This window comes from Anopheles stephensi, chromosome 2 (genome assembly GCF_013141755.1).
Source record: "Anopheles stephensi strain Indian chromosome 2, UCI_ANSTEP_V1.0, whole genome shotgun sequence".
Lineage (NCBI taxonomy): Eukaryota > Metazoa > Arthropoda > Insecta > Diptera > Culicidae > Anopheles > Anopheles stephensi.
The window spans coordinates 62376400-62404046 of NC_050202.1; the positions used below are offsets into that span (position 1 = coordinate 62376400).

Here is a 27647-nt window from a genome sequence, read left to right on the forward strand (position 1 = left end):
TATATTCACAACTACACAAAAAAGAGACACACACACACACCAAGTGTTGTGTGTCTCTACTCAAAATGTACAGATGATTGAAACGAGCTGAGCTTAATAGAGATGTAATGAGGATCAACCAATTCTTTCTGGCACAACTCGAAGGTCTCTCTCCGAACTCGGCACGCGCAACCGTAAATGAACAAATGTTTCAATTTATAAAGCGAGTTTACTATTCGGGGTTTTTTATTGAACCGTAGCGAATGATGACAAGTGGCACGTTATTAGTTGCTTCGCTAGAACTACTTTAGCACACCACATTGATGTGCCATAAAAAATAAGTGCCAACCCCACCCGAAACATCCGATCAATTCCATCGATTGAAGAAACTACGCGGTTTCGGCACCGACGGACAAACAGCGGTAGAATCAACTCCTGGCTCGCTTGTTTGTCCAAGAAGCGTAAACAATAATAGTTGTAGCAGCAGTAACAACCACCAAAACCCACCATCCATCATCAAATACAACATTTTGGAATTACGTGCGAATACCGCCACACGCACGCGGGACCAAGTGAAAGCCGTGTTGAGAGGGAGGTTCGCTATATTTGATGGCGCAATGGCAATTAATATTCATTGTTGGTGTAAACTACCACGCGCCAGTAACGTGAGGGGTCTTATGGATTGCCGTCCGAAAGTGTTGTGGCGGCTAGCTGAAGCGCCCACTTCCAAGAAGTATGATCGATCGATCACCGGTGCATTCCATCGCGTAACCCTTTTAACCTTTTCCTTTTTTTACGCTAAACTGTGATAGCTTTGGACTCACATACACTTTCAGGTTAAAAGAAGGTTCGAGAGAGGAGGTCTTGTGCAGTCTTGTGTCCTCCTCTAAACAAAAATTGTCTCACGTGACACTATTTGCGTGCACAAATGGCTTCCATTCGTTGTGTCCTTTTTCTGGACGTGCATTTTCCGATTTCTCCAGGTTTCGAGGCTATCGAGTGCTAAACCAATAGACACTTGGCAAATTGGATGTTGCGGGGGGACACAAATTTGTAACTAGCACGCGATCGGATTTACTTGCCGCCGGGGTCAGGATTTTGATTCACCGGGCGCCCGAGGATTCTCGTTTGTTCCTTAAATCAGGTAGGTAGCCACGAATGGCAAATAAAGTGCTAGCAACAAGCGTAATAATCATGGATCACCTCTCTTCGGCTGCAAAAAAGGAAATAGAACTCGCATGTACAACAACACCAGTGCCACCCACCTCCCCGTGCACAATGAGTTAAATATGGCGAGGATAAAAGAGCGCCATCTAAAAGCCAGCAGCGTGGGTGCGCTCTGGGTAGCGACAGTGGAAAGTGGACAAATGTACCACCGGTCACCGAATGAACGTGACTAATGGTTGTGCGACTAGAGCCACACGGTTTGCACGTGAAAAGTGGCGCAAGGGTCATCCTCCTGCCAACCGGCACACGCCAAATGGTGCGAAAGCTCTCCGATAGCGAATAATAAATAGCTACCAACTGCGATGGGCTATAAATATTTCCGTCCCCCAGGAGGTTGGTGCACCGAGAGGAGGCAAAAAGTGAACAGAGTTCGATAACAATGCCAGCTAATGGATTTCCGTATTGTGGCGGTTTGTTGCTAGAAAATCGGCTATATAAAACCGATAACTGAGACAAATTCACACCGACGAACAAATACCTTCAAACATTGCGTGTGAGCGACACCTCGGAATGTACCCTAAGGTCAATGACACGCAAACTGAGCAAACGTCAAAATTTGTGACAACCGTCGTCTAATCATCTCAATTTAAAATGGTTCCCGATTTGCTTGCGTGGCTTTGTGTTGTTACGCGCGATCGTGCCGCTGCGTGCGACATTCAAAACAAGATCTGCACGAAAACGATAAGCCCAACGTGGGGGGGGGGGTGGTTGGCTTAGCGCGATCGATGTCATTGTCCTCCCCGGTGATCGTCGATGCTGCCACCGTCACTGTGCGTAGTGTGGCAGTAGCGGTACCCCCGATCATTAACTGAGCCCTGAGGCGAGATGACGTATGCAGAGAAGTTGCAAAGCGGGAGGGGGAGTAGAGCAATGTCAACGAACACCGGTGCGTAGTGACTAAGTGGCACAAAGGTTGCTGGGAGCTGTGCCGACTCTTGTAGAGTGTGAGTGCTGTCGGGCTTTTTGTGTCTATGTTCACGCAATAATGGCGCATGTTTGTGGGATTCGCGTTTGTAAACCCTGTACGACTTGAAACAGCCCAGAACAGATCGAACAAGTTTGATCGTTTTAAGCGACACATCACGTTCCCGATGCCGGGTTTTTGAGCTTGCTAGAACAGACTTATCAAACATACGGCACGCAAGATCTTGAGATCCGGCTCGCGAAGGAACAGTTAGAACTCTTGGCTGATGTGGACTAACTTCACAACTGAGAGAATCTACAATCGACTTGTGACAGGAATAATGTTAGACCTTTTTATAAGTACACCAAACGATTGCAAAACTAAATGATTCATTAATTACAAAATCGTTACCACTTCACATAAAGCGATATAACAGTCTGCACTGGCTTCTCTTCATAGCTCAGTAAAAACTCACCTACGCCTCACAGCCACTTGCTCCAAGCCTCTCCACCCTCTTTCAGCCAGACAAACAGTCTGTGTGGCTCATGCTTTTGTGCCGAGTGCACGACGAGCTCGAGCGCGATATGAAATAAGTTCAAGGCAGTTCGCGACCCAACACCGCCGCCACCATCCAGTCTCTTCCGCGCCAGTGTTATGCCTATGGAACTGGCTGCATCGAACAAAGGAGCCTTGCGGATTGCGCCGCTGTCAATGATGATGTGTGAGCATCGGTGCTTCACTCTGTTGTAGCTGCCTTGTTTCTCCCTTTTGCACATTCGATCACTTCGTGAGAGTATTTCCGCCTTCTTCCCATCAGTAGGCAAGCACACACAAAAAGGGCACGGTCCCTCCATGTGTAACTTTTTCTTTATTGGGCAGCAAAAATTTGCACCTCGTACACACATTCCCCATGGGATTGCATTTTCGAAAAAAAGCCCACCAGGTTCTTTCTGGTTACTGTGTGACTGACCTACAGCCCCCGGGAAGAAATGTACGCACAAAGAGAGCCATCTTTTGTAGGGTTTCGTTGCTCGTCCCAAGTTCCCAGACAAACGCAGTTGTGGCGTTGGTCAGATATGCGAACCAGGCCGAATGACTTCATACACGACCCTGCAAGTTCGATAAGTTCGACGCTGTATCATTATTACCTGGTTTGTTAAATACAGCGCAGTTACCGGGTGGGGGAGGAGGGGGGAAACACTGGCCACACCCCCCCTCCCCCACAAGTGGTGCTAAGGGCGCCGTAATCGATGCGTAACTAATTCCAAAATTTCATAATAATATTTCACTCAATTCCCGCGGTGCTTCAAACGCGGCGAGGGCGTGTGGAACGCACATCTGACATACAACTGGAAGATTATTGTGCGTAACGGCACCGCTGCGAGTACTAGCAAACAGATACACACACACAAATCGTCAACCGGAAGGACTGAAATCACTGCGGACAATTGCGGCAATAGTTTCCTTGGCTGTGGGTGGCCACAGTGGCATATCGCTCATAACTTGCCGCTGTACGGGCGGGCAGGCTCTCCCAACCGTAACATGCATACGACTCGTGAAGCCGGCATTGAATTTCCCCCCATAAGCCGCCAGACAGAAGTGGACCAACGCGAGTCCGGGTTTGAGGGCTTTACCGCCCTTTTCTATGTGACAATGTCACGTAATCGTAGGAACCGCCCGCCTGCCACGGATGCGTGTACACTAGCGTCCATCGCGAAAAGCTTCAACACACGACCGGGTCGTTATTTCCCATTTTTGGAAGTACGCTGCATCATCATCATCCTCGTGCACTCCATGTTCGATCGATACTTATCGTTTGCGCAATACGGTAAGCATAATACATTGTTTAACCGTGGCGGTGACTGGCAATGGAAAGCGAGAGCTAAAGAACGAGTCCTGCCTACGGGAAAGGCGCAACAAATCAAGACATTCTCCTGATACATTGCAGGACTCGCCAATGACAATGTTGCAACGGAATGTATAATTATGGAATGGGCAAACGCACTTCATCAAGCTCCAAGCACCCGATTTGGAATCTTAGCACCAACAAAAAAAAGTTAAAACATACCCTTCAACCGTACAGAACCGGAAACAATAATTGAGTAAATGACAAGCGCGATTTGATGAAAGTTGTTCCCGATCGCGCATTGCTGGGTGTCCTCGAGAAAATTTCGAGTTTTTTGTTTTAAAATCAATTTAAGTTCGAAGGAGGATCGCTTTTAAAATGCTCGCCACAGCCAAGCGGGACTGTTGATGTCCTTGAGGATCGCGCGAAATGACAGCTCCATTGGGTGGAATTGGTCACGTACCACCCAAAAAAAAAACTCACCACTCAGAATCCAAAGATTCCAGTAGTTCTCGTTCAGCTGGTCGGCTGCAAAGAGCACACGAAACGATCGGCGCAACTTGAAAGGAGGGCGGCGTTGCGCTCCACCGTCGTTACCGATGGCGAGTCCAGAGTGAGGACCTAACTACTCGGTTTCCTTTCGTCGCGTCAGGCGCACTCGTTACAGCGAACGAGAATCTTTCGATAACCGGATTCGAATGTACGTAGAACAGGTTTGTGGTCCAACTACAGCGACGCTGGGCAGTTCTTTGTCTCCGCTCCGGAGCGCTGTTGCTCGGCAACAACTTAATTCTGCACCACCAGCGCAACAACGACGGGGACTCCACCACTGTTTAAGTTGTGCAATGTTGTGGCGAGTTTTTCTAAAATAAATATACACAAAAAAGCGGTGCAAGTGAAGGGTTGGTAATCTGGAGGAAGCCCTTGCTACCAGGTAACCGACAGCAAACTGCAATTCGAAAGTAAGCATCCGATAAAGGTAAGCCCGGGTTGTAAACTAAAACAAGACGCAGCACACAGCAGCACAGCCGGCGGCACAGAGAGGCCCCGAAGCAAAAGTAAAGTAAATGGAGCTGTGCTGTAATTATGAAGATTCAAAAGAAGCTACAGCGCAAGAGAGCAATCATCAAAGAAGTATCAGCCAGTTCTTAATCCCAAGATTCATTAGTTAATGCACATACACCGTGTACCGTGGTGCTGTTCGTTGGACGTATCTTTCCTTCGCTGGCTTTAATCAATTTCCCACATTTTCCAGAAACGAGAAAAAACTATCGACCCAGCTATACCCAATACAAATGTTATATATTTGCACATAAGCGCCCCATAACATCGGCGCGGATGATGCGAATTGCCAATTTGCAAACCATCCACTCGACCTAACGCCAGCTGCCTGAAAGAGGGAAAGGAAATGGGATGTAAAGATGCTGACGTTGATGTGTCTGACGTCCGTACTCCGGAACCCACTTCCTATCCAGGTGGAGCCAGCTTTGCCTTTTCGCTAACTTCCGGTCCATACTACGAAGCTACTCCTACCGCTCCGTCCGCTTGACCATACACCGCCACCGGAAGATCACCGAGATCTTCTACGTGATGATGATCCTCGAGTGATGATCTTCACCACAATCTTCCAGCTATGAAATGGGACGACTGTACGGGAGCGAAGAAAGGCAAGCGCAACTCGGAATTTGAGTGCTCATTTTCGGTTATCGATCTCGGGGGGGTGGGGGAAAATCGGTAACTCTTGCTTCTTCTCTGCCTCTTGAGAAAATCTAACGGGAGGGAGTCATAAGGGAACGATGCCAGGGAAGGGAGGACCCATACCCAAGGTAGAGATTATTTTCACAGCATTCAATCAAGCGCTGAAGAAGTAGCATCTTAATCTGAATTCTCCCCGACGGCCCCTGGAGTAGGTCTAGCCCACAGTCATCATCAGCAACCCCAGCCGATGAGGAGCGTTGGATTGCAGCTTCGTGTAGGATGAGTGTGTAATAAAAACAACACAGAGGCTCCCATTTTCCGGACCACAATACACGGTGAGACGCACGGAGGATGGCGATCAAATTCGTCATGTTCATGGAAATCCGAACGATTGATTTGTGGTACGTACGGCTGGGTGTGTTTGCATTTCGGCAAAGGGAAGTACTGCAGACCACTTGCCGAGAGAAAAGGGATTAAACAAGCGATGAGAAGCAATGCTTCGCTCAAGAGTGACCCACATTTGGTGGTGAAGAATGTGTGCCATCGATTCCTAACACGAACCACAAGACGCGTTCTCATCCAGAGCAGCAGCAGCAACAGTCATTGCGTAAACAAAGTTTCATATTTTTCGTGGTCTGTCTATAACTAACCCAACCCCAAAACTCTAAACACTTTCTAATTTACAACCTGTACGCACCCTACACCGTACACGTGGGCATTACTGATTAGCCGCCGGTGCATGATTATTCCGACACAGCAGGTGCTAACCCAATCGGACACTATTCTTACATTCGTGATGCACGAACTGTATGGCCACACGTATGGAAATAGCTTTACGAGCCCATGTGGTGAGAGAAGTATATTTAGAGGGTTTGGCGGTTTTATCACCACTGTATCCACACCCGACAGGAAAGAAAAAAAGTTCGTAGAGGGTTGCACCATTTGCTCCATCAATTAGACTAATGGTAATTGATGTATCGTAGAAATGGAAGAACAAGAAGTAAAGAACAAGTTGAACTCGATTCGGACGACATTTGGGAGACAAGTTGTTGGTCTGCTCGCTCGACTACCGAATAACGGACCTCTCCATTTACCTGCCCCATTTTACGGGGGTGGGGTACTGGTCTACGGGCAACATATGTTTGCTGCCAAACAACCGGTTCGATTATTTGCCGTAGGCATATTTATCGCCATACTCTACTGAGCTGTTTACGCACTAGGTAATGCTTTTTTGTGTGGACTCTGTGGACAAATAGCCATTGCGAAATAGATCTACGCAGCTCATTTTGTCGTATAATCGAGGACATACAAAGTCCTGGGATCATTTAAAATGAAATGAAACATCAAACTCAATTAAGAAACTCCACAATTTCTATGGCATAATGAGTCACGCTCGCGAAACTCAAACTTTGAGTGGAAAATCTTCCGCTGTCTGTCCTGATGTACACCCGATCCCAGGAAAAGGTTCTAATTACACATTAAACCACTTCCCACTACATTTCCGTTCAACCTGAGGCGTTTATCACGACAAGTCATCGAACTAGCGCGCGTCTACGATGGATGCGTCATGATGCGAAGGTTTATTGTGCATTACTCATTGTCAGGAGTTAACGTGACAAAAAGGTATGTGTAGAACGTGCAATTCTCCCTCAGACAACTAGTATCTCTAACGCCAAAAAAGGAACAAGGAAAATTATTATCATAAAGAGTTTTTTTTTTTTTTCTAATGATCATACATGCATCAGACAAAAAGCTAGTGCAAGGGTGCAATGTACTTTGAGCTGCAACAAAGGCGGTTGACATACGTGGGGATTTCCAAGGTTTTATCATACTCATATCGAAACTTTTCTCTGAAAGTAGACATACGACGCAAAAAAAGAAAACTATTCATAGAATCTTTTCATTCATAAAAACTTCTTCCAAGGGGGTTAAACATCGTAACGAAAGTGAATCTCCGGACGACTCCCACTTGCCACTTAGAAGTGGCATGTCCGTTAACCGATTTTAAATATTCAAATTCTAACAGCTCACCAAAATCACACACTCGAGCAAGCAAAAGGCGCGAGAACGGTCGCGCGCCAACCAACATCACCAACAAACACACAAAACTTAACGTTTCCGCTGGCGACAAATAGACATTTGAATGGTTCTCTGATAAATTATTCATTTTGCGATAACATGTGCGGTGCGTGTTGGACGTCGTCTACGTTTCGGTCTGCTGCTGCTCCTGCTGCTGCTGCTGGTCGGTCTGGCAAGTGGAATAACTTATTGGTTATAAGCAGTGACGGGGGACCGATTACACGCATGAATGATGGAAACGCATCACGAACGAACACCGGAGTCAGCAGAGGGAATTCCATCAAACTGCGCCTCAGACTTGAGCAGAAACCGAAAAGGAGAATCTGAAATGCAAATTAGCTAACTTTACCAGTCACATCGTAGTAAGTGTGTCCCGGGAAGCGAATTCTACAACGCTTCGATCGGTGCACGGCGGAATGCGCGAAGGATCCCGTACAATTTGGAAAGCAAAAGAACAGGTAAAGATCATATTTCACAACTCGCCAATGTTGTGACTCGGAATGGCAATGGCAGTTACTAAAGGTCTGGCGCTCCATAACCAAAGTCGTGCTGCTGCTCGAAGCAAATTCCCCAAACAAAGCTCACACCCTTTCCGTACGATGATGAATCGTGACGGAACGGTTTGCACACAGCAGCATCTCGCCGCTGGTAGGCTTCAGTTAAGGGTTTTCGCGATGAAGCTAGTTTCTCGCTGTAGCGGTGAAGTTTACGAGAATGTGGTGCACACCTCTTGGGGGAGGCAATGCCTCTGGAACTCTGGTTGACATTTGCATTCTGAAACAAAGCAAGATAGCCCTGCATTCTCAAGAATAAAGGAAGACCTTTTGCACTCTATGCCACCAAACCGCGAAACCCATTAATCGAATGATCGATCCTGATCGTGACGTGGTTTATCAATTGCATAGGACAATAGCAACTTGTCAATTGTTGCACCGCGTGATACAGACTTGCATAATCCTAGCAACCTATGATATACCTATCCACAGTAGGCGTCAGTTTTTCCGCTTGAGTCAGTGCAACGGGTACGGAAAACAGTCGCCATGGACATTATCTGCACCATTTGCTGGGAATCGCTCGAGAACGGGCGCATCTTTGCCACCACCTGCGGACACATCTTCCACGAAAAGTGTATCGTGAACTGGACGACACGAAGCCCTTGCTGTCCCGAGTGTCGCCACGAAACGACGTTTCCGATGCGTTTGATCCATTTCACCTGGCAGGAGCAGTTCGAAACGCAGGAGATGCAATCGCTCGAGTCGCTCGAGCAGGCGGGTGCTAGTGCAGAATCTGCTCCCATGCTAGCCAAAACCATGTCAACGGAGGACATGTTCTCGGGCTGTGGTGATGCGGAACGTAACACGCAGGAAATGGAGGATCCACCAGCGAATCCGCTAAGCGCACAGAAAACGATCGACATTGATACGAGCCAGCGAAGCGAAGATGGTTGCGGTGTGTGCAGCCGGTTCCACTTCCTGCTGGAGAAAGCTATCAAGCTGCGCAACATCGTAAAGGACCACGAAAAGGCACAACAGGCAGGGGGGTCTTTAAGTTCGACGGTATCCGAAGGGTTTAAGCTACCGGTACTGCCCGGTCCAAAGGCCAAACGTAAACGGCAGCTGTAAAAGAAGAGACCGTACATTGCGGTCGCAACTAAATTATGCGTTGGTCTCTACCTAAGACTGTTATTAACGTTGACCGTGATTGAAATCGATACGTTGCACGGATCTACTGCCGCCTTATAATGCGTACGGTAAGGCAACCTTCATGCTACTACCTTCTGTCTATTCTGTATGACTTGTCATTTTCATTTTCTTGGATCATTTCTTAGCGTGCGTGACGCTCACATCACACCACATCCGGGAAGTACGGTATCAGAATGAATCAACCAGAGACGGACCGGCTGACCGCTCAGTGCATAACAACATCAACAACAAACCGATATCGCATACGTCTCTGGTAGATCCGTTGGGCAAACTACCGCCGCGCAACTACAAAAAAAACCCTCGAAGAAGCAGTTCTTGATGTGGCGCATATTTGTTTTGAACGATTTTTTGCTGTGCAAATTTATTTTGGAGTTGAAGATCCCCCTCTTCAGGCTCATCTAGAACATTGCGACATTTTTTGTTGTGCCCATTTGCTTTCACTTTTTCACACGTGAGATGTTTCAAGAATTTGATGAGTCACCAAAATGCATGTTTTTGTATCACTTTTGGAATAATATAAGAAAAACACTGCTCTGTAATATTATTGTGTTCCCATTTACTTCAACGTCAAGTCAAAGTCGATCCGAAGAGATCTCTGAAGCTAGACGACAGGGCCGGAGAACCGCAAGTCGATTTGGGTTGATAATCCAATTATGAACCAGACTCGCTCGTGTTGTCTATTTTTGTCCAATCTGCACACTTCAATAAACACCTCGAACGGGCAAGATCGCATCAACGTAAGCAGTTAACACACCTGTATTTTCCAGTTCAAAGTGGACCATTCATGCTCCGCAATATGGTGTCAGCCCGCTACAAACTCACATTGCACCTTATGTATTATCATCTGCATCACGAAATCACAACATCTGAGCCATAATCAAACCTCCGCAGCCGGTAAGTTCCACTGATACGGGTTTGATTAAGGTGGCGGCACACGTTTCCGGTGTATATTCACGGCGGTGAATCATCGTTACGACACGGGCAAGGAAATAGATGGGTGCAGCCGACATTGACCTATGTAAACGATCCCCATCACGCATACACCATAAAGCCCATTGATTTGACTCTTGCACTGCCGAATGTGTGTAGATGTTTGCCGATTTAAGCCCCGAGGAAAGAAGAACGAATTTGGGTCGATAAGATAAGATTTAACCGGGGACTGGTCTTGCACAGTTCCCCACAGGGATAACCACTGACTCAACGGGAACGACTGTGTGATTGAGTGACCCGAACCGCGCTTCTTATCAGCCGGAGGCAGGATATTGTAAGGGAAAAGGGTTCGACGGTTACGCACACCACGACCACGACCGCACACACTTACCTTCGGTAGCTCTCTCGGGCGTGGCCGGATGATGACGCCATCGTTCTCGATGTAGTCCGGCACGTCCTTGCGGTCGCTGAAGTTAAACACCATCGTGTTGGTACCGTCCTGCTGATGGTTCGGCGGTGGTTTCGTCTTTTTGCGCACCGGCACCAGCCCGGCCAGGGGCGACTGTCCAGCAGCGGCCACTGTCACACCTGCACCCCCAACCCCCCCACCACCGGTACCCCATTTGGCCACGAACGAACTGGTACTGTCGACCGCACTGCTGTTGCTGGCGGTGGTCTGTGTCGCACCACCACCGCCGCCATTATTCGCACTACCCACTAGCACACTACCGGCGGGTGCCGTCGTTCCGGGTATAGCATTGCCGGCCGGGCCGCCAACCGTGCCACCGGTACCGTTAATGCTGTTCGTGCCGGACGACGCCAGACCGGTCGATTCACCACTCTTTTCGCGATTGATTTGATTCTTTTCGATCTCGCGCCGCGTTAGGGACGGAGCGACCGACGTCGCCGGTCCACCGGAACTCGCACTCGTCTGCTGTATCGCAGCACCACTAGAACCACCGACCACACTGCCATTATTGTGATTGCCAACAACACTGTTCACACTGCTCGGTGCGTCGACGGTTACGCTAGCGCCCTCTGGCGGTAGGCGCCCGTTGACCTCGATCGGTACCGCGGACGAAGCACCGTTAGCCTTCCCGGCGAGGCTCTCGCGGGACATCGGAATGGGTGGTGCGGGTGGTTTGGTGCTGTTGGGTGCACCACCACCACCGCCAGCGCCGGGAAGGTACGATTTGACAGCTCCATTGAAGCGGAACTGCGTCGTTGTGCCGGCACGGGCAATGTTCTCCATTGCGGTGCGCGAAATCTTCCGCACCGAACGCTGCTCACCGTCGACGTCCTCCTCCTCCTCTTCCTCGTCCTCCTCGTCGTCGTCTGCGTCGTTTTCACTGCTGCCGCCTGCCTGCCCGGCGGGATTATCCCGTGCGTCTTCACTCTCGCTCGAATCCGGATTGACCGTGTAGGACGTAGTGTTGCGCCGTCCTCCGTTCTCGCCGTCTACGTCGTCGTCGTCGTCGTCGTCTTCCTCTTCGTCGCTCGTAACGTACTCGAGGTTACGGCGATCTTGCACAGAGACGGAACCGTTCGCAGCTCCAGTCGGCGTAGAGGTCGCCAGATGTAGACTGCCAAGCTTGCTCGTGAGCTGCTGGATAGAAGGCGAATCGCAAATTCCCGACGGCGATGACGACGCTAACACCGCTGCCGTTGCTGGTGTTGCTGCCTCCTGTGCGGTATTGCTGTTGTGCTTGTGTTGGTGGCCACCACCGTCTGACCCTGGAGTCAACGTCGCCGACGCTGTCGACGTCTTGGTCGATGGCGTTGTCTGTGTCGTGCCGTTTTCGTAGTTGTAGTGATCGCGAACCGTACCACCGTTCTTGAGTGCGTTCGTCTTCGCGTCCGTCGGGTCGGATTGCGTACCCGCCGCCATCGTCACCGCATTGCCCCCGTCACCGCTGCTGCTTTGCATGTTCTTCGCGAGACCGACACCAACACTACCGTTCAGTGCGGACGTCGTGTGTTTACTTCGTGCCGGTGGAGACGGTGGCGTGCTGGACTCAAGCGTCGTGCCGCCTCCAACAACCCCCGCAGCTATCGGCGATGGCTGTGGTTTGTTATTGTTTTTGACAGTTGGCGGTGCGCCAGGTGCGTTCTTCAGGTTGTTGACAGCCTCCAGCGATTTCGGAGTCGGCGGAGGTTTGGCTGAGGTGGCCTGATGTTGCTGCTGCTGCTGCTGCTGCTGCTTCGGACTAGCGGTGCGTGGCTTGATATTTGGCTTCTTGGGGCTTAACGGTGGCTTCGGATGGGTGATGGGCGGTTTATCACCCATCGGTCCGACCGCGGACGAAACGGCAGCCGCTGCCGTTGTTGCACCGGCCGTTGCCGATCCGGAGATGATGATCGAGCGATAGCTGGCCACCTTGGTAGCCACCTCGCCATTAGCGTTGGTGCCGGTTATCCCACGACCGCCGCGCCGGTTAGCGTTCGCCTCGAAGATCTTCATCGTCTGCTTGACCACGTCCGGCGGTGGCCGTTCGTCGGCATCGATGAACGAGGTCAGCCGCTTCGGTTTCGGATCGCCCTTCTCGCGCCCGTTGATGATCTTCTCCTCGATCGTCACGCAATCGCTGACCAGCAGCTCCGATGATGCGCCGCCCGCTCCACCAGCGGTACCCTTGCCGTTCATCAGCATCGCCGTCGGTGAGGCCGAACTGGAAATACCGTTGGTTGTGCCGCCGTGCACCACCTCAGCACCAGCCGGTACTGTCGCAGCCGCTGTCGTCGTTGCGATTGTCGTCGTCGTCGTCGTTGCCTGGGCGATCTCGTCCAGTATGATCACATTGCTGCCCACCTCGGCCGAGGACGACACGGCAAGGGCCGCTGGTGCTGGTGCTGGCGCTGTCACTATCGCTGGCGGTGCTACTGGGTTGGCTCCGTCCCGCTCCCAAGCCTTGTGATCGTAGCGCACCAGAGCCTCGACTGAGCGAGCACGCTTGAGCAGGACCGCGTCGGCACCACTAGCACCTCGATGATGCTTGGTGTAGCGATTGTACTCGTTCTTCTTCTCCACCTGGCGGCTCGCTCGCGTATAACTGTTTTGCACGCCGCGCAGAAACGGTGCCGTCTTGACCGCTCCTCCCTGCTGCTGCTGCTGATCGTCCTCTTTATGCTGCTGCTGCTGCTGAATCCACGGCTGTTGTTTCGGGGCGAAATGGTGTTGCTGCTTCTGGTAAGTTGGCTGCAGAACTACCGTTGGATGAAGCTGCTGCTGCTGCTGATGATGGTTATGGTTATGGTTATGATTGTTGCCGTTTCCGTTGCTGTAGTGTTCGCGCTGTGGCTGCTGCTGCTGCTGCTGCTGGTGGTGGTTGTAGTGGTTGTGATAATTCTGCGATTGATACTTCTTCTGCTGATGACCGACACCACCACCGCCACCACCCGTACCCTCACTGCCAATGGATTGTTCGCGCTCGCTCAAATCTTCGCTTTCCTCGTCCAGCAAATTGTTGAGGCTGGTCGCACGGCGCATACTGTTGAGCGACGGGCGCTGCTTGGCGACGGACTGGCGCAGGGCCAGGCTGAGATAGCGGCAGCGCAACCGTGACACGATCCCGGGCCCGTACTTCAGCTCCTCACCGGCATCACCGATCGCACCGCCACCGCCTACGACCACGCCACCACCGGTCGCATCCAGGCCACCGCCGAGCACCGAGTTCTTTTCGTAGACGACGACGATCTCCTCCGTGGCCGTGGCTGCGACCATCTTCCTGGCTGCGACGCCGTCCCTCGAGCTCGGTTGCGGTTGCTGCTGCGTTTGACCGTTTACCACACCGGACACTGCCAACTTGCCGTTGCTGTTGCTGCCGCTGCTGCTGCTACTGCTGCTGGTGTTACTGACCACAACGCCACTACTACTGTTATTGCACACGGTGGACGAACTTTCACGCTCGACGATCACGCTGCTATTGCCAGAGCCCGTGCGGTTCGTTGCGGTTGCGATGGCAGCACTACTGCCGCTGTGTTCCGAACCGGCATTGGAATGCGAATGAGCTCCGTTAACCGTCGGGAGCGACGTTGGCGATGGTCCACTTGCTGCCGACTGCACCACTACGGCTTCACTCGCAGCTGCGACTCGTGCGCCTCCACCAACACCAGCTCTGTGCGGCTGTTGTTGCTGCTGCTGCTGTTGGTGGTGGTGATGCTGGTTGTTGGTGTGTTGCTGCACGTGTTCATTCGCTCCGAAATGAACTCCGATGAACGATCCGGCCGTCGGTGAGGAAACTGCTTGGTGAGCATTAACGGAAGGTAGAGTGGATTCATTATTCGACTGCTGTGTGCTGTGCTTTTCGTGCTCCTCGTTCGCTTCCACCTGGTGCAACGTTTCGCTGTCGGGCACTGTACCATCGAGCGGGGAGCGGGGTTGTGTGTTTGTGGAGATGGTGGTGGTGCTCTCTACATATACGTACGCACACAAAACAGGCACGCAAACACATACACAACGAATCGAGGAAATAAACAAATTCCATTGCGTGTGTGAAGGGTGGATGAGGTGGCCACATACAACAGATGATCGATATGTACACACAGGGACAGCAACAACAGTGTTTTTTGGTATTAGTGATCGCATCACCCACATGAGGAGGAGGCCCGACCCGTGCGTTGGATGTGGGGATGGGGTGATGATAACAGTACACCAGTGTCCAACGATATACATTGTGACGCGAGCGACGGGTTGGTGGTGAGGTGCAGTAGGAATTGATATACACATGGACGCATGTTTGAAGACACCGGGGTCAAGAAAGGCAATGAAAGGGAAGAGGAAAATAAACAACATGTAATGATTAGCCGGGTTAGATAGCGAAATGAACACATCCACAGTTTGCTATAAATTAGCCGAGACACAAACCACATGGACTAATTGAACGATTTGTTCGTTAAGTTGAATTTTGTATGGCAACATTCGATAACGTAGCTAAGTAAGGCGATTTAGATTAAATTGTACAGTTTTTCTGCTACTGAATGAGAGAGTTAAAAATTTAGAACTATACCTAATATATTAAAAAAAAAATAAAGTGCTTAAGATCACTTTTAAATGCGATTTTCAAACTATGTTTTCGATACTTCTACTACGTAAATCTTGGTAAGAGCAATATCAACAGCTTAAGATTCTCTATCAATGTTGTTCTCATACAAAAATTACAAATTCCTAATAAAATCATGAAGAAAAAGCAATAAAATCCACATAAAAAAGTCTATTTTTTAATAACAACAAAAACAGTAAATTCGATGTATTTAACCAAACAGCCATAATCGGGTGAACACAAGGGTTAACATTTTATAGCACACGATCGTTCATCAAAGTGCAACCTATGGAAGGGGGTTGGTGAGCGATCATTCCAACACAAAAGAGAAATGAAGTGCGCAAGTCAGTTCCCCCGGCGTATGGGTGTAGGAGAAGACAGTCGCATAGCACAGAGAAACACAAGCACGGAAAAGAGATAGCAAATCAAAACATAAATCAAAGTACCGCTGCTGTGAGTTCATTGCCTTTGGAGTACAGGGAAGCATTGATGCTGCTGCTGCTGGCTATGGAACGGAAGAGGCAGGTTCATTGAAGCGATCGGCGTTCGTTAGCCGAGGCATGTTGGGTATTCATTTACCGACGAGTAATGAACACAATGGAGATTTTCCACTGCCCGGGGAAAAACTTTAACCCCGGGAGTAGAGGATAAATATTCGAAGGGGTGTGGATTATCGATTCTGTGTCGATATCCCCCGATCGTATGCGTAAGATTTCAATGAAAGGGAAGATGGAAACTTTTAATGAAAAACATTAACATTAACATTTTTTCTCCAATGCACATAACAAAACAAGTAAGTTAAAGTGTAAAATAATGCTGTTGCTCCAGCTCGCATCGCCCATTTGCGTTCTTTTGATTGAAAAGAGGCCTGACCGAGAGGCCCGCCGAATACGAAAGAAATCCATAAACAAACTCATTTACTCCGTCTGCGTTCGCATGTGGGAAGATGATCGTGTGTGTATGTGCATACACGAGGGGAGTTTCGATAATTGAGTAAAATTGTGGAAAGGAAGAGCTAGATAAACAGTGTAATAAAATGTAAATAACGAGGAAGCATCAGTGCGGCGCTATCTCTCGCCGATTCTGGGGAGTTTTCCTCCTGGAAAGCAGGCCTATTCTACAGTGCTTTTTAAATTTAATGGGGAGCAAACAAACGAAACGAAAAAACAGCAATCAAACGATGCGAGCTTATTAGATCAACGATTTAACGTTTAATTGTGCCTTTTTTTACTTCTTATAATAATTATTAAAATGCATTTAAGACAAAAAAAACTATAATTTGCAATTTAACTTCACAACTTCACTTAACACAGCACTTTTTTGTTTGTGCTATGTGGACTACACACTGAACAGCACACGGCAAAACTGATGAATAGACAAAATCAATGAAATTGCTTACGCCAGCTCCAAGCATATAATCATTCCCGGCCTACAAAGCGACAAATTGCTTGAAGACGCATTTTTTTTCGGTTTGTTACAGTTGCAGTAAAGAAAAACACACACTCACACACTTGAACTAACATCCGATTAATCGCGTGGCTTAATGCGCGTGTTTTGTTTTTTGCTCCCCCTGTCGACCATTTAGAGTGTGCATGCACAAGAAGTATTTTCTTCATTTGACATCCTTTCCTCTTCGCGAGGGTTGCCACCGTTCGCCAAATTTCCGCTCCAACCATTTAGTGCCAGGTTTGGTTCGGTTTTTTGTGGAGCGATGAACAGACTGATACTTCATTAAAAAAAACGCGTTTCGAAATGCTATAAACAAACTGGTCGTCGCCGAAGTGATGGAGAGAAAATCGACAACTTTAAATGCTGTGTTTCAGTATTATCTCAAGGGGTGGGTTTTTAGGCCCGACAGCACAAAAAAGGGGATAAAACTCCAGAAGCGTCATCATAGCGTCAGCGTCTCATTTGTTCGATTATTGTCACCTGGGTGGGTCACAACATCCAAATTTGCATATGAACGCGTCTCGCAGTACAACACGCAAAATAAAAACTAATTCCTCTTTGGGGTTTTTGGCATTCGCTTTTCAAACTCTACCCCTGGTTTCTATTTACTACAGAGTTTTAACCGTTTTTTTTTTTCGTTCACGATATATAAAAAGAAGAGAATTACCACAGAGAGCTGCACGCATTTGCATTCCGACACACGCATTTGCATCGGCGGCGGTGGTGGTTTTTCTTTTACTTCATGGAACCTGTACCTGTGCTGTGTACCTCTTTGGTATTCCGAAATCAACTCAAAATCGAATGTCAAATTTGTCCACTCCAGTTTGTGCACCTTGCGATGTGGTGTGGTAGTGCAAAAGCAGATTGACTTAAGCAAAAGGTAAAACAAAACACAACACAACGACGGAACGGATTGATTTTGTTGGGGTAAATTTTTTTTGCTTCCCACTACCACCTAATAACAGACAATACAAAAGCGTTAAAGTCTTTTAAGTGACTTCATGAACGTTGTGTAAAAGTACACAAAAAAGGGGTAAGAAAAAACATTACAAAAAGTTCAACCTCATTTGGAAGTGATCGAAAAGATCAACAACTTCTCTTTTTGCTTTCCGGTTTCTGTTGTGTGTCTCTGAGCGAGCGGCGCTTTATTATTTTGTTAGTGGAATGTAGATTAATTGAAAACCTTATTTATTTAGCTAGTGAGACGACCACTCCTCCCACTCTGATAATGACACACTGAACACCTCCATCCAAGAGCGCTTTACTCGTCCGGGTAACAAATGGGGGACACCGCGCCGCGGCTAATGAATTTTTCATCAAGCGCAGCAGAAGAACTTTAGATCTTTCCTTTCTGTCCTCTGGTCCTGACCGCTCTCCACGCCACTCTCGCCCCGCATACACTTGACACTTGATGACGCGATCATGCCCCTGGACACCCATTAGTGCGGTGCAGGCACACGCGTCTAATTAATAAGCCCCCTTCCTCATTCTCACTCATCCGATCTTTCCGCTATTAGTATGTGGCACAACGGCACACAACTAATGCCTGCCAGCAGTAGCAGTAGCTCAGCACAAATCGCTAATGCTGTGTGTGCAGAAGCTTAAAACCAAAAATTACCAAAAGCAACACCAAGAGCAAGAGCAAGAGCAAAAAAAAAAACAAAAACATTGTTCCAAAAAATGCATAATCAATTACCGCGTAGCGGTCAAGTTGGGACGGCGACGGAGCGGACGGGGAGCATAGGCTCCGCATTTAATTGCAAGCTCAAGCGCAAATTCCACTTTGTACTTTCTATCCGAAAAGCACAACTCGACGGAGGCCTTTACCCGATATATGTGCCAGCATTGAATTTCGCTCTTCTTGTATATATTGACAACAACAGCAGCGAAAAAAAAAATAAAACTATACTTGAACCAGTGAGATAATTGTGGTGAATGCTGTTGAGCCATCGGAGTTTCGTACGTGCGAAGGTCGTAGTAGCCAGAGCAGTCACACAAGTTGGCGACGACACTTTTTTTTTTGCAACGGGGTAACACCGAATGTCGCGCGCGCTGCGGGGCTAAATTGAAACAAATCGACGACATGTTTAGTGCGCTCAATGAAATGAAACGACAGAAGAAGTAAAAACATACGGCTGTGTAGTGTGAAGGCCAGACAAAACAGAAGGCAGAAAGAATACTTCCTAATCACCCTCGGGGTGCTTCTTTATGGCGTTGCCTTCGGGTGGGTTTACTGAAAAGGGGTTAGCGTGGTTAGTGTGATGCTCAAACAAATCGTGATATAATATCTCGGAAGAGATATCGAAGGATCTTCCTTCCATGTTCGATGTCTATAAGCATACTCTCTTCCTGCGATTTCCAACATGATTCGCGAATAATAATTCTAAGCTATATGCCCACCCTCTTACACTCCAAGTCACGCAGTGGAGGAATCCAGCCACCTGTCACATGTTTGCACCTCAGCTTTTAGCGGCGAGGCTACCGCGGGCAGCCTGGCCTGATAATGGAGTAGCCAAGCGCGTCCGATAAGCTAATCACACCCCGCTAAGCCTCTCACGAGAAGAGCAAAAACAAGCTAGATGAGACGCGGAATCTTATCACGGCCGGTATGTGTGCAGTTCTTGCCGCTGCGCTACCAGCATTTCGGCCCTTGTTCTCTTGTGTGTTCCTGTTCATTCCTTATCGTGTGTTGGTATACAAAGTTTTTTTTTTCGTCCAGGATCAATCGATCGAACCCGGCAGATTTACAAGCTGTGGAGGATGGAAACGCAACAGGGAGGGAACCCTGCCATAACACACGGCTGGGATTAGCGTGCGCAATAAGTACGCGTGAATCATCATCGTGAGTGGTTTCCACGGCCGGTTGGCTAGTGCTTGAGATAATGGGGACACAGATTATTGCTTGTGTGTGTGTTTTTTTTATACATGCAAACGCAAAAAAGGGAGCGACATTGTTTACGAAAAATTAAGGCCAGTATTAAAAGTGACACAATATTTTAATTTTGTCAGTTCATTTGGAGTGAGCTCATGTCCCGGGGTTATCACCGTTTTCAAGATGCGGTTGAAAGTTGCGTGAGTGAGTTTTTTATAAGACATTATTGATCGATCCTATCGGGATGATTGCTTCAGCTAGTTTGATCTGGTAAGTAATTATCTGAACGACAAGATTTAGCAATAGAACCATGCCGTTCATCAATAATAATTATAAAAAATAAGACGAATTACGGCCAAGACTGGAATGAAATATGTGAACTGACTGACTATCTAACGTGGACTGACTGTCTAACTACGTGGTATCATTAAGTCTAATAAGCCAGAAATGGCAGGCATAAACTTAGGAGGTCGTTAGACCATTAAGAGAGAGAGAGAGAGAGAGAGAGAGAGAGAGAGAGAGAAGTGATCTCACCATCGTACAGTGAGCTAGATTCGCCGGGCTCAAGGCTGCGCTGGTTATGTCATGAGAATGCTACCGAACGTCCCACCTCGCAAAGACCTTTTGGGTCGTCCTCATGGACAAATGGGACTTGGTAAAGATATTGGAATGGCAGACGACTGCTCTAGACCCGGTGGCGAATTTAGCACCTTGTATGCCCTAAGCGAAATGGAAGTTGTGGGCCTCTTTTACATTGAAAATACTGTCTGCGTAACTTTAAACCCACCACTGTGTCTAGACCGCTAGCGGTATCAAGAATTTCCGCAACAGGCTAAAACTATGTAACGATCATAACGCCTGACAAGTTCTTCTACTAGAACAGAATGGTGAAAAAGGAACAGATTCCAGATGTACCTGGTATTGTTTCATTGCTACTTGAATATCCAGTTCTAAATATGGCTATAACATAACGAATTGATCCATAAGACGTGCGATTTGTTTCTAATTAGCCATAACAGATGCAGGTGTCTGTCAAATGGCTAATTTTCTGTCAGCGTTATCGATTGGTTATCTTATCGTTAGCTTCGTTAATGGGAGCAATGCATAATTTCAAGAGCATTGCCTTAGCCTTACATAGCATGTCTTCAGGAGTGTCCTAATTAAAATCCGGATCTAGTTCGTCGATTTGCTAACCTTCTGATGGGAAATTTATGTCACACACAGTCAGCTTGAGCGAGCTATTCAGGGTTGCGTAAGACTTAAGCCTTATTAAAGGACTAAATAATTTAGAAACAATTATAGGGAAAGGAGCTGATAGGGGTTGCTGATCTTTCTATCAGTCACGGCTTAACCAATCGATCAATCAATAACTTGTCTATACGATTCTTTTGATTGTCTGAGGTACGTTTAGCTTAATTAAAGAATCATTTACAGGGTTTTGAAAGGCTGTTTGGTTTACACATTAAATCGAATTATTGCTATATTACTAGCTACGTTATCGAATAGCGGACATGACATGGAACAACGGATAACAAAACAGTTACTGTTACAAAGAACAACACAAACCAAAATTTATATTTACAAGTAACAAATTGAATAACCAGAATAACCAAAAACGAAAACGTGTGCCATGGTGGTTGATTTAATATGTTCCTAACATTAATCCTTCACCACCGAAGTTTACCTTTCGTTCCGGTCCCGGCATAGAACGGACTGCCAACGGGAAAGCCACCGGTCGGTGTACGCGGGTGGGTCTGCACGGGCGATGAGGCCGACGCCGAAATGGCCGCAGCCACCGTGGACGCCGAATCGTGCACCTGTGTCGCGACGGCACCGATCGTTTTGGCTAGATTCTTGCGACGCTGAATCAATTCCTTCTTCCACTGGGGAATGACGTTCGGATCGAGTGTTCCCCCACTACCACCACCCACCGCCGTCACTGGCGTCTGCGCAGCACCACCGGCAGCCGTTGCGACAGCACCATTGTTAGTTGATGCATGATCGGACATCATGCTGACCCCCGTTAGTGAGCGCGAACGCGCGTTTACGAGAATTGATGTTGCCGATGTGGAACCGTCGCGCTCGTTTTTTTCCTGCGCCCTGTGGGAGGACGAGGATCGATCCTTTTTTAACTTCCGCTGTCCGTTCTCCAGATCTCGTCCAGCTTGGGGCTCAAGAGTCCACCTGAAATTAGCGCCGACAGAAAAAAATTTAAATTAATGAAAGATGAAATGGGCAAGCGATTAGATAAAGCTGAGCTGGAGTGGGAAAGCGATCAGTTTTCCCGGGTTTTTTTTCTCTTTCCGGCAGCTATTTAATATATTTCACGTTAAATAAAATCACACACACACTCTGGCAAACAAATAGGTTAATTGTAGAGCATCGAGGCTCAAGGGTGGCTGGCTGGCTGGCTGCTGCGTGTCGTAGAGTTTAAGCTACCCTTGTCTCGCTTTTGCACTCTCAAACTCCACACAGAAAACTCTGTCCCGTTTCTAATGCTGCCGTTGACGGCTGCTTTCACTAAGTTAGTGTGTTTGTATATTTTGTTGTTGTTTTCTTCTCCTAAACTTAATTACTTTTGTGCGGCTGACACTGTTTGAAATATATTCCCTCGGCCCTCAGCGGCGAAACCATCTTCCCCTCATTTTGCCACAGTTTTCACGCAATGAAACCGTGAGAAAGGTACAATAATCTATACCAACAACCCAGCAGCTGCTGCTGCGAGCGAGTTGAACCCACAACGAGGGGTCCGTCTCGTGCGCCACATCTAACTGACATTCGTGTTCCATCCATTCAAATGCAAATATGTCATTATTTTCTACTAAAATCGGAAAACAGATTGCCACCCATCGCCACTTCTAGCAAGCGCCCCCCAAAGCTGGCGCGTGGGGTCGTCGGTCATCGCCGGTGTAACTGTTACGAGTAGAACAGTTGGGGCAGTTTCAGTTCCAATTTTTCCACTGTGAAATGATATGGAAGCAACCGAGCATCGTGGGTCAATTGTACCAGCGGTTAGATGGGCTGAGATTGGACTGCAATTGCCACACCATTTCCTCTCGAAAAAAAAACCCCGGCTCACCGAGCAGATTCCCCCGCGAATGCTGCTTAAACGATTCGTTCATTAGGAAAAGTTACGACCCCGGTGGTGGTTGCAGCTAAAGTTTTCCGGCATTTCCGTTCCGTCGGAGGAAACGAGTACCATCGGGATCCGTTTTGGGGTGTTCATCATTTTGGTAGGTGGCACCAATAGAAACATTAAGCTACGACGACAACAAGTGCAATTTGGGAAGTGTAATCGGCTGGAAAGTACAGCATTACAAGTCTCTCGCCCGATCGAATGATCACTTTCGCACGAGAAAGTTGAATGAATGAAATCAAATGGGACGGCGGCAGGGGATAGTTTTTAAACAAATCTCGCGCCGTTTGTTTTTGCTGTAAGAGTTGATCGATGGGTTTTGTATGTCGTATGTTATTTAAAATAACTATACAAATATTCCTAGTAGTGGTGTGTAATTTTGGAATTGTTATACTAAGGCTGTATGATAGCGTGAGCCATATATTTGAACTTGTCCAGCAACTTCGAATCTAACGAAATCAAATTGTAGTAGAACCATCCGAGGTTCTGCCTGAAGATCAGTATTGAATCGTTAGTTTAACAGACTGAAGGTAAACAAAACCAATCCGGACCGTTCTCCCGTACTGAGGACTGACTATCCAACTACGTGGTTTCATTAAGTCTAGTAAGCCAGAAATGGCAGGCATGACCTAAGAGATCATTAGGCCAAGAAGAGAGAGACACAAAAGACCAGGTATCGAATTCAGTTCGAACCAAATCCTTGTACTCAACGCAGGACTTACTATCCAGCTAGAAGAACGATCAAGTAAAGGAATCCAACAATAAAAGACCGAAACTTCCTTCCTCCTTGGCACTACCACCTTGAAAGGTTTCGGACTGCCATTTCCTGTCCTGCGTACGAGGGGGCGATCTGGATGAGATTTGAACCCCGGTCATTAGAACTGCCGTGTGAAGACTGACGCCGCTATCGCCTCGTCCACCGGATCTGGCCCCTTAAGAGACTTCACGAGATTCTCGAGATAGAGATTGGAGATCTTCTGTTACAATTGTGGAATAATTTGATAGAAAGCTTTTTTCTTCTCACACACATGTTGCCTAAAATCAATTACAAACCAGCTTTAGTCAATTTTTTTAAAGCTTTTACTTTAGTCTAAAGTTTTAAAGTTATCTTCCAAGGGTCGAACATTTTAAATTAAGTAATTAGCAAGTTGGGAGATTTGAGATTTATCCTAACCCAGATAAAGACGACTTGGGCTCTCAAGCTTCTCAAAATTCTTTCTGTTAAGTATAACTATTTTATTTATTTGCCATTTTCTTGAAAACATCTCTTACGTAATCCATGATTCATCTAAACACTTAAGCTTATAATAAAAATATATTTCTATAATTTTTTTACCAGTTAGGCCCTTTAGTGGCGCTGCCAGTTTCTGTCATGATAGATAGGATTGATAGTAAATCTTTTCGGGATTTTATTCTCCTGTACGCGGAAATGATTATCCATTATCCGGAAAAAAATTAAGGCACATAACTCAAAATTGTTTGTACGCAGGATTGATTATACACCGCTTTGAGGTTGTAGAAGCAAAGAAGAAGCGGAAGAAATCGAAATTGTCAGGTCCAGATATCTCGAGGTTGTAGTATTAAAGCTTTCTAATACTTTCTATTGGCTAAAGATTGCCGTTACTTCTATTTATCTTTAAGCTCGACTTTCCTTTTTTAAGATCAATCGCTGGATAGTTAGGTTTGTCTAGTATAAGATTTAGATCTTTCTAGAATGATTGACTATTACAACAGGAGGTGTGAAAGCTTTTTGATTTTTGTTTGACAAACATTAAATATTTCAAATATTTCCTGACGTTCTCCAACGTGCTTGCCGGAGTGCTTCAAACATTCGCAACGAACTAGAGCGAAAAAGCTCTTCTATCAGTCGGCAGCAGACCACGATCATCACTTCTAATTGAAGTGGAAGCGATACAAGTATGAAACAACTTCGCCCGCACTCCCAACCCAGAATTGCCCTACGGTTCTGTGTAGCTGTCCACAACCTTATCTCTCGCTGCCAATCTACAATATCATTTGGACATGATTCTGTTTTTTTCGCTTGTGGTTGCTGCCTTTTATTCTCCCATCCAATGTCCACTTTCCCGCGATAAGTATCCGCCGCGGTCTGTGATGATGACACAGAAAATGGCCCCACAACTATGCGCCGCTATCGAGTGGCCGCGGCACAGGTTTGGTTTGGCGCGCATGTGTCACAAAAGCATCTCCAGTTCTCTCAACCCGGGGTGTGTGTGTGTGGAATTGGAATGTTAAATATGGAGCCTCCCATTAAGTCTCATCTTCGCGCGATGCAACCTCGTTTTGACCGGTTTAAATTTGGTACAGTAATAAAAAAAATGGCGCGTCTGCAGCATAACACACTTATGCTCTTCGCGAGCTTTTCCACACCATCCACGGCCTCTCCCTGCGATGTCCCCGATGGAACGGGATAGACCGGATTTTTGTATAATATTTTCAAGGACGGTTCTCCAACCTTTTTCGCTCCAGTCTTTTCCTATTTTGCAATCAATGAAGGAGTACTTTCACCTCACCACAATTCGCAGGTGGATGGCCACTCCTGGCTGGGTGAGTTTTGCGTGCCGCGCACTCGGCGAGGTTTGAAGCGCCCTGAGCGTGTGCAAAAGGGCGCGCGCGCGTACATCGGTTTATTGGCTTCGGACTGCTACCGATCCGAAGTGGACAACCACCACCACCACCAACCCGCCGCCTCCCAAGCGAGGTGTTTATGCGTGTTTTCATGCGTAACAAATATGTTCTTCTGCTGGTGATTGGTTGGACGGAACACGATACCAAAAAAAAAAGAGACGCCTTCGCTCGAGAAGAGGTGAGAAAACTGTGGGGTACCATTGAGGGTATGACTTCACAATTTTTTTTGCTCAGCTCTAGAGGATGTTCGTGTGTGTGTGTGTGTGCAGATATGAGGGGGGTACCCTTAATCTGTTTCGTAATATGAAGGAAAGTAATGGGCAAGTGAAACAAAAACCCACCTCAACCCCAATGGGAATCAATTTTCAACCGTCCGGTTGGTTGGTTGGTTGGTTTTAGTCAATGGGTACCGATTACTCGCTGATTCAGGATGGTTGTGTGGTGGTTTTTTTTTTTTTGCTTCGCTGTTTTGGCTTTTTCACTTTATTACCCGCTTCCACCGCCCGACTCCGGATCCGAAGAAAGGTGCAAGATCTACCACCATCCCTAATTGATAATCTTGCTTTGCCCATTACGGACGGACAAGTCACTGAACTAGGTGTAATGGAGCTTTAATTGGAAGAGGAAGGGTACGTTATGGGTTTCGGAAAACGGGGGGGGGGGGGGGCGTGGTGAGAGGACTCTAAATCAATTACATTCCCGGCATTCCACACACACATACACATACATACACCGCTGTTGGGGATATATTTTGTTGCGTTGCTTTTTTTTGTCCGGAAAAGTTTGTGCAATTAGGGAAAGTGGCCGGGAAATTCCTAATCGGTAATGCTGATAATTGAAGAAATGTTCCATTTGGTGAAGGGAACATCTCAGTTGATGCGATTATCGTAGCTAAAACAATATTTTACCCTTTTTGGTTTTCAATTTATAAAGAAATATATACAAAAATCAACAACACAAATACGATGTTTAATCGATCATAAAAAATGGCTTTAAATTTCTTTAAAAAATATGATTAGTTGCCACATCATCTTGGCTAAAGGATGTTTGAAAGAGGGAAATCGACGAAAGATGATCGATCGAAATAAAATCAATTGGTCGCTTTTGAGGTAGGTTCTTAAAGGATCTCTTCGATCGATGACGCACTCGCCGGTTCAGATGCAACACTTGCTACAGAATGATTGGATAAGGTCCTCCGAAAGAGGATTGACCAAAACAAGGCTTATTGATCAATGCTGTGGTATATCTAATATCTTGAGGATCTCCTCTATCGACGTTGCCCTCACTACTTGAAAGTGCATCATGCGCAAGCATCGCTGGCCTCTCAGATATGGATATTCAATACGCGTATTCAATGTTCATCATGTCCAGGATATTATTAACCTTTTGGACTGGAGTCATAACGATAAAGCTACCAGGAAATAGCCTGGATTTTCCTTGTAACTTTCAGTTACATTTTTGTGTTGGGTACGTCCTTTACAAGACTGTTCGAAGGACGGCATCTGCCCTCGATTAGACCCTTTAGTATTTCTATGGAAGAGGGAATAATCGGACTTCAGGATATGCATCTCTTATCCAATAATATTCCATAAGATTCTAAGTATCAAATATTCCATTGCAGTTTATCAACTCTTTGGGCTACAGATGTTCCATAAGAGGCATAATACAGAAAAAAAAGGTCAATTTGGTGGTTCGCTAGAGTATAGCGTCATGAATTGAAAATTCGTAAAATTGGGTCAATTTAGTACGTCAATAGTGGACAATCCAGTGGTCTTCACAAGACACGACCGGAGTTCAAATCCCATCCAGACCGCCTTCCCGTATGCAGGGGTGACTACTTTTCTACGGGTAAAATAAAGTCACAGAAAGCCAGAAATGGCAGGCCGAGACCTCTCAAGGATGTAGTGCCAAGGAAGAAGAATGACAATTTCACTAGTATGCACATCGAACATAATAGGACTCTTCGTTCTACACCAAAAACTGACTGCTCATTTGTCATTTGTAGAAAGAATTTGACTAGGATAAATTATCTTTCCATTAAAAATTTATATAGGAACATTTAACTCACGGCATAAATACTCAAAAATATTTCAACCCATGGTACCATGCGTTCCCCTCAAGCTTTTATCGTCCATCATA

At 47.1% G+C, this 27647-nt stretch overlaps 2 protein-coding genes across 14 annotated transcripts in view; one reads left to right on the plus strand and one right to left on the minus strand.

Moving 5' to 3' along the window:
• The window catches only part of LOC118506651, a 61094-nt gene that overhangs the window by 28990 nt on the left and 4457 nt on the right, over nucleotides 1–27647 (minus strand). For 12 of the 13 annotated variants that reach the window (XR_004905527.1, XM_036044063.1, XM_036044061.1 and 9 more), the window contains 2 exons: nucleotides 21411–21910; nucleotides 10758–14776 (listed from right to left, as the gene is read on the minus strand). Coding sequence is in view for 12 of the 13 variants with exons in the window: in XM_036044063.1 (XP_035899956.1) it covers nucleotides 10758–14776; nucleotides 21411–21738 (4347 nt within the window). In the remaining variant the exon portion in view is untranslated. The remainder of the gene's footprint in view (nucleotides 1–10757; nucleotides 14777–21410; nucleotides 21911–27647) is intronic. The other variant, XM_036044066.1, reaches the window with a different exon arrangement.
• On the plus strand, nucleotides 7643–9977 carry LOC118506659. The gene is made up of 2 exons (XM_036044077.1): nucleotides 7643–9483; nucleotides 9562–9977. The coding sequence occupies exon 1, from the start codon at nucleotides 8774–8776 to the stop codon at nucleotides 9353–9355; it is 582 nt and encodes a 193-aa protein (XP_035899970.1). The 5' UTR covers nucleotides 7643–8773; the 3' UTR covers nucleotides 9356–9483; nucleotides 9562–9977.

Excerpts from the sequence above, each read along its gene's own strand:
- LOC118506659 (XM_036044077.1), top strand. The coding sequence starts at position 8,774 with ATGGACATTATCTGCACCATTTGCTGGGAATCGCTCGAGAACGGGCGC.